At 33.3% G+C, this 7,325-nt stretch overlaps 1 protein-coding gene and 1 long non-coding RNA gene across 4 annotated transcripts; one reads left to right on the forward strand and one right to left on the reverse strand.

Annotated features, from left to right (window-relative positions):
* Nucleotides 1–245: 245 nt before the first annotated feature.
* On the reverse strand, nucleotides 246–4,606 carry LOC116349068 (fas apoptotic inhibitory molecule 1). Of its 3 annotated transcripts, none has more exons than XM_031780335.1 (8): nucleotides 3,837–4,605; nucleotides 3,619–3,745; nucleotides 1,330–1,688; nucleotides 1,159–1,239; nucleotides 908–956; nucleotides 718–810; nucleotides 591–640; nucleotides 246–530 (listed from the first exon to the last, which is right to left on the reverse strand). In XM_031780335.1, exons 3-8 carry the CDS (start codon nucleotides 1,630–1,632, stop codon nucleotides 381–383), a joined length of 726 nt encoding a protein of 241 aa, XP_031636195.1. In that variant the 5' UTR covers nucleotides 1,633–1,688; nucleotides 3,619–3,745; nucleotides 3,837–4,605; the 3' UTR covers nucleotides 246–380. The 3 variants fall into 3 exon arrangements, with proteins under 3 accessions (XP_031636195.1, XP_031636186.1, XP_031636205.1); XM_031780326.1 differs by having other exon boundaries at nucleotides 1,330–1,658; nucleotides 3,837–4,315; XM_031780345.1 differs by lacking the exon at nucleotides 3,619–3,745 and having other exon boundaries at nucleotides 1,330–1,658; nucleotides 3,837–4,606.
* Nucleotides 4,607–6,735: 2,129 nt separating this feature from the next.
* LOC116349094 lies at nucleotides 6,736–7,318 on the forward strand. The gene is made up of 2 exons (XR_004201879.1): nucleotides 6,736–7,060; nucleotides 7,211–7,318. It is a non-coding gene; the product is annotated as an uncharacterized LOC116349094 (long non-coding RNA).
* The last annotated feature ends 7 nt before the right edge of the window (nucleotides 7,319–7,325 follow it).

The raw sequence follows: 7,325 nt of genomic DNA on the forward strand, positions 1-7,325 counted from the left end.
CGTCTTCTTTATCTTAAGAAACATTCAATATGTCACATTTTTTTTATTCAAAAAAATCAATTCAAATAAAAATTAATAATCAGAAAAAAAAAACTTATAGTTTTTTGCTTATTTTGAAAGGACTGGTTGCCATAAATGGTTAATATTATTTTTCAGCTCAATTTTAGCCAAAATTCTTTTGTATATTAACAATAAAAAAAGTCAAGAAATAGTTTATTTGAATTTTTTATTATTTTGCTGTGTATTTCAAAGAATATTTAGCTTGGAAAAAAAGTTTCACATTGAATATTCACAAAAATGTAGGCACACAATTGAATTTTCTCTTCTTAATTAAAGCGAGTAAGAATACCAGTGAAATGGCATCTTTTTAAAGATTCGTATTATTCGGTTGTTTCCTGAATTTCGGCACCGTTAATTGTTAGTTTATGCAGCAGACCATCATGCTTATTTCCACTGTTTCGAGCATTTAAAATAAAGACATTGCCATCTTCTTCCCATTTGGTCTCGGTTCCACTGTCGGTAAATTCACCCTGAAGAAAGATTGCAAAAATGTCACACAGAAAATAAAGATCTCAAATAAGTGTCATTACCTCTTCTTCACGCACTGTCCCATTTAAATATATATTTAATGTGTCTTTTTCTATGGAATAATTCACAAAAAAAATAAAAAAAAATAATAAATACATTGAAAAATGCACGTAAAGTAAAACACTTTACCTAAAACGACACGGTATTGAATTTCATTAATCGTGGCTTCCCAAATGCGCAACCCTTTTGCTTGACGTTGTTTATACTGATCAAGCGGTTTACCTAAAGTGGCCAAAAAATGCAATTTTATAGGAAGGAGTTTTGAAAAAATTCAAGCCAAGAACATTGCTTAAAATTGGGATTTGATGAATGGGCTTACCATCTACGAATAATGAGTATTTGTACTTAAATCCAGGTGCTGGATCAACCTAATTAGGAAAAAGAAATATCAAGTTAAAGAAATCCACACTGTTCAATATTTTCCTCGATTTTCAGGTGTGGATATATGATTTCGATTTTGTATGAGAGAAAACGAGGAGGGTACCAAGTTAAAGGACCAAGATAAAAGATTAAAGTGTAATTACGTTGTCAGTTGAAAAATGATCAAAAAAATAAATGTTAAAATCATACTCGAAGAATACATCGCAGGTCATCCAATTCAAAAATGTCATCGCCAACCAATTTAAACATCCAATCACGACGAAAAATTTCCTGCAAATTAAATAAAATCGACATGATTTTAATTTGAGATTTAAAAAGTGTTTATCATTTTCTGAAATATAACAGGTATAAAGCGAATACCTTTTCGTTTATCCAAAGGATTCGTCGTCCACTTGTTGTGCCATGTTCAAATTCAATTTTGTGTAGTTTGCCACGTATAGGAACATGCCATTCAGCAGCCACTTCACGGGTTTCGTACTCTGCGCCAGTGTCTTCGTTAGTTACCGCATTGCTGGCAGTGCCATTTTGACTGGTGGTGATTGTACCATTCTGAATCTCATCCGTTGATGGGACTGAAGTGTTAACAGTTGGTGATGCCATGCCCTCAGTTGGTGTTTCTTTCGATTTTGATATTCCAAACAAATTATCCGACAACCACGACATTTTTCGTTACACGAATCTAGCAACGGCTGCAAGCACAACCGACAGAAAAATTGTCACTAAACAGTAGAAAAGTAAATTGAAAGGGAATTTTCCACCCTAAATGAGACCGCGATTTTTGAAATCATTGTCATACTGAATAAATTATGGATGGTCGTCACGAATCGATTGCCAAGGCACAATACCGTATACATTCCATAAATCACATGGTGTGTGTGTGTGTGTCTTGTAATGTTTTTTTTTTGTTCTATTCCAATCACATGTCATATCGATTAGACACATTTTAACCATAGTTTCATTTTCTCGCAATGACCTTCTATCTAAAAAAACCGTAAACAATGTGATATGGACAACACGATAGATAAACTTACAACCACATTAGCTTTCCACGAACACACATTCAAATTGAAGATCTATGTAATTTGAATTTTTTCACCCCTTTCAATCTTATACAGACTTCATAATTCAGAAGGCGGTTGAATTAATTCGATAAAACTCAATTTTGATTGGATTTCGTAGAACTGGATTATTCTCTTTCTCTTTGAATTGATATTCGAAATAAATTAACATACTTTAATGGAATTAATTTTTTTTAATTGATCATGGAATCGATAAATTTGAAATTGTATGAGCAATTTTAAGTTTCGTTTGCTTTACGGGTCCGTACGGTTTTTGGTAGGTTTTTTTTAACAGAATGGTCGCCAAATTAACTTTTTGGCTTCCAAGAAAATAACAAAAAGCATTAAAAAAAATCGTTGCATTGATGAAAGTGGTGGATCGATTTTTTGGGTTGGGGGTAGTTTTTTGAAACTTCCAGAATTGTAAATAAACTGAAAAAGGTGACTTTTTCAACTCATTAAAATGTCGAAACTACTCGCAAACCCACCAGTAGATGTTGGACCATGTTCAATCGATATATTGTAAAAAACTACTCCTAATCAGATATTATATTGAGATATTTTCAGCCAGATGAATTAGCCCAGCCAATTGACGTCAGGCGCTGAAATGTAGCGACAACAATGGAAGTGATTGTTATAAAAACACTTCAATTCTTACAAAAACATAACAATCACTTTAATTGTTTTCACTCCATTTCAGCTCCTGACGATAGCAGCCTGAGCTGATTCAGCTGGATGAAAATATCTCAATATAATCTCTGCTCCTAATTCAAAAAAAATTGATTCAAAAAATTGTCCATATTCTGTACATTGAAAAAATGCCATTTTTGACGTCGACCGGCATCATTGTATTGCTGTGCCAACATTAGTTGGGTACCATTCGGCAAAAGAAATGAAACAGATAAGATACCCTCAAATTATGTTAAGAGCATTTGAGAACATCTATAAATTACAAACAAATCATAAATTTGGACATTGGTAGCATAGGTCGCATGGCCGCCAAAATGAAGAAAAAACTTTTGCTAGAGTTTTTTTTGCAGACATTAATGTAAGCCAACAGAATCAGCTCAGGAAGATAATGTTAGACGCCAAAATGGTGTGATAACCAAAAATCCCTTTTATACTAGATAAAATTGGTTTTGGATTTCCCATTTATTTTTGGTCATGTCCTCCCATAGATTGGCAGAACTCAAGACAGGAGCTATTTGTTTAGTTTCCAAATTAAAAAAAAAATCAATTGCAATTCGCAACAATTTATTGAGTTTATATCTCCACAGAAACCGAATATGTGTTTGCACTCAAATACCAAACATCTGATATTAACGTTTTACATGAATGAATATTTCCCAACACGGTAGATAATTACTATTAGTTGGCGCCTATCATTTTTCTTTCAGGTCAATAACACAGCAATCGAATGCCTTTTTAAAATACTACATAATACATAACATATTTGAAATTGCTTCGATTGTATTTCAATGAAAAAAATTCACGATTTTACGTAGTGCACTTGGTCGTTGTTAAAATATAAACGGTCACAATTCGGCAAATATTTAAAATGTTTACGGCACCAAATAAATCAGTCACTCACCACAAACGGTCCAAAGCATTTATGTGACAATGTCAACGACGTAAATGCCACGTTCAAATGTTCACTTAAACCGACTGCTATGGCAATCGATATGGCTTATGATTTCAATTTGATGTATAAAACAACACTGAATGTGGATGAAATGTTGTTGTAAAAAAAAAGAGAATATCAAAAAGTGGAACAGGTACGCAGTATATAATAAAATCGTTAGAACATACCGTGTGCCGTCATTTTCATGCGCTTTTTCCGTTTTCTTCCGTTTATAGCGTTCACTTTCGGTTCGATTATCCACACATCAAATCGAGGGAAATACATTCATTGCATTGTATCTAATGTTTGGTGGTTTTTTTTACTATTATCACACATTCATATCGCACATGAAAAGACGCGCTATAGCTAAACTCTCGAAATACTTTTTCAAACTTCGAATATATCGGATATGGGATATGTTTAATTGGTTGATCGTATGATTGTGTAATTAATTGACATGCTGCATTTTTATTTCGATTTAAAATGAGGACAAACACAATATCGAATATGCCACTTTCAATGCAGTCACACACAATTTGAACACACCGAGACGCTGTTTAATTCACACAAACAAGTGTTCGTCACAATTATATTCAAGTCCATTTCGAATCCGAAAATATACCGTACCACACACACACATATACCGTTCACAGCAATCGCAACGCTAGTTATATTCAGAATTGATAAATGGTGCCCATATAGTTACCATATAAACAAAAGTCTAACAAAACAAATGCACTCCATGGAGTCTAGAATATAGAGAGAAATAATTGTGTGTGGTAGTGTAATATTAATTTTGTTCATTGATTATTATGCTGCTCATTACATTTTTCATACCTTCAAGGAGGTACGGTGATCACTTAAAGGGAATGCGTACGCTCGTTCGTGAGCCGTAATTTCCATGCGGATTATTTGTTTTTATGGAATTCGTATTTTGTTCTGTTCAAAGGCAGAAAACTCTATTGTGTTTTAACACAAAGTATTTTACAAACAAAGAGCAAACGAAAAGATTAGACCAAAAAAGTTTAACAGGTATATTTATCGAATTGAGAAAATATTTGAGTATTTTGGTGTTGGTCAATAAACATATTGCGGTTTATTGCGAATCGGCCCCCTATTCTAGCGTGATAATTTGCAATTTTTTTTCTCTCGCCTTTTGTTTTCCTTGTCATGGTGTGTTTGTATAACTAGTATTCCATTAGATGTTTAACCATATGATCTGATGTGTACACATGCCGGGCGCGCTCGCGCTCATTCACATTTACGCGTCTCTCCCAATTTTAATCTATTTTAACTTGTGTTTTGCTATTTTGTTTATATTATATATCAGCGTGGCTCGTGCTGTGTGTGCCAGCGCCAAAAAAACACACACCACACATAAGTATTCGTTCATGCGCGCATTTACTTAGTTCATTCGGCTATTCGACACCAAGAACATCGTTTCGTCATTTCATTCTCATTCATTGTGTATTTTTTTTTGCGTTTCGATCTCGCAATCGAATATAATCAAATCGGAACATGATTTAAATGAAATTCAATACAAGCAACAGTTTTATTTTGGTGTGTCGGCGAGTACAGTGAGAATTTGAAATTCTTTTGTTACACATATGGTAATGTATATTTGAGAAAAGTGGAAACAACGTATAATAACGGAAACTCCCGATTATTTCAAAAAAAAAAAAAAAAAAAAAAAGACGAAGAAGCAATCAAATTTAATGCTTCATTTTTCAACAAAATCACGTGCATATTGGAACCGAGTTCAATTGTGACAATATGTATTGATATTGTACATGTTTCGGTCGACATTCAAAATGTATCATCATTTTTGTGTGAACGTGAGGATGTGAAACAAAAATCATTCTGTATTTGGCATATTACATATGAAATAGTTTGGGCGTATATTATACTGAGTCACTCTTCAAAGAAATTGACCACAAAAGCCAAAAAAACACAAACTTTTTCTCTTTGCTCAAAGTCAGTCTCGATCTTCCTTGATAAACGGCATAACGTCATTCTCACATTTCATTGCCACAAATGTCAGTAAAGAGTACACTAAGACACTGGTCTTGTTTTTTTGAATATTCTGCGAAAAAGATACGGTTGACGCACTAATGGGATCAAACTATATGGAAATGGTAAATGATTTAGCTTGGCCTGCAATAATATGGATCATATTATATATATTTTTTGAAATAAATATCTATACGTTTTGCAGCTATGCATAGTGTGAATAAAGTGTGTGCTGTTCTTGTTAACACCATTTGCGTATAAATTCGAAATCAATTCGTCATGTTCAATTGTTATCTATTCGTTTGCATTGGAAAACATATTCGATTTTTCGTTTTCTCCTCATCTCCGTTCGCGTTCTCATTCAAAATGAAAATATAAACAGTAAATCACAGAGTAATCTTAAAAATTAAAATCAATAAAAAAGAACCCGAAAAAAAATTACGTAAACCGTCATCGAGACGCGATCCAAATTTAGAAAGCGTAAAAAATCATCAATCAGACATCAATAAAGTCCTACATAATTTTCGTAAATAGTGTAACCGAAAAATTTAAACCAAAAACAGTAGTTTAACAGTTGAATCTCATTCATCTAAGCGAGCGATTGCGCGCGCAAACCCGCATCAAGTTGTTAAAACAGCAGACAAAGTATTTGAGCTGGGCTTTTTTTTCGCCGCATCTGCACTTGAGCGTAATACAAAACAGATGCAAATCAATTAAGACTACTGTATGTGTAATCAGTTCAACACACAGTTTACAATTTTAAATCGTTGTATGTTTACAGTAGCGAAGGCTTGTTTTTAATGCGTGTAAATGCTGTCGTTTTTTTCGCTCTTTTAATTCTCTCGTTCCCGACTCGATTGTATTTAAACGTCCAGAAAAGTGTTTGAAATGAGCGGGAAAACGACAGATGAAAATGTGCATGAGGGGGAGAGTGAGAGATAAATAGAATAAAATTGATTCTATAAATTCAATGCGCAATTCAATTGAATTGAGTGAAGAAAAAAAACTATTCTATGAGCTCATTTCGTGATGTTTTTGCGTTGCGCACGGAACATTGAACAATACGCGGTAATTGTTTGTTATTTTCCATCGTAATTTTTTTTTTGTTTTGTTTTGTTTTATTCGTTCCTTTAAACTTTTCATGTATGTGCGCTCATAAGATGAAAAAGCAGACTGATCAAATTGATTTCATTCTAGTTGAGTAGTTTCTTCGCACGAAAATCGGTGGCAAAAACAAAAAAATTGCATAATATATTACATAGTTTTGTTTTATGAACAACGAAAATGAAATAAGCAATTTTTTTTAAAGTGTACACATGGTGAGCGCAGAAACGAATTAAATCTGCGCGAGAACAGACGGCACGACAAATAAACGTTTAATAATTATTGTTCACCAAATTAGGTATTGTATGTGCGGTCGATACGAAAATGAATAGTCGTCAATTAAAGATCCACGATTAATTCAACCGATTAATAAAAATCACGTTGTCATTCAAATACGACACAAAGGTATATCGCACATTGATTTAAATTCTTTTTTTCTTCTTATTAGAAATGTTCTACTTCATTTTTTTCGTCATTAATGGTGGATTGATAAAGTGATAACCAAAAAGTGGGAACGAGAGAGAGAGAGAGAGAGAGAGAGAGAGAGAGAGAGAGAGAGAGAG

This window comes from Contarinia nasturtii, unplaced genomic scaffold, assembly GCF_009176525.2.
Source record: "Contarinia nasturtii isolate CC-2019 unplaced genomic scaffold, AAFC_CNas_1.1 Cnas_scaffold_129, whole genome shotgun sequence".
NCBI lineage: Eukaryota > Metazoa > Arthropoda > Insecta > Diptera > Cecidomyiidae > Contarinia > Contarinia nasturtii.

What these genes read in the sequence shown, in the direction of transcription:
- LOC116349068 (XM_031780345.1), bottom strand. Translation starts at nt 1,632, where the DNA reads ATGTCGTGGTTGTCGGATAATTTGTTTGGAATATCAAAATCGAAAGAA. An exon ending in ACCTGCGATGTATTCTTCGA is followed by an intron (nt 957 to 1,158) that starts GTATGATTTTAA and finishes TTTCCTAATTAG; the next exon opens with GTTGATCCAGCACCTGGATT. An exon ending in GGACAGTGCGTGAAGAAGAG is followed by an intron (nt 531 to 590) that starts GTAATGACACTT and finishes ATCTTTCTTCAG; the next exon opens with GGTGAATTTACCGACAGTGG.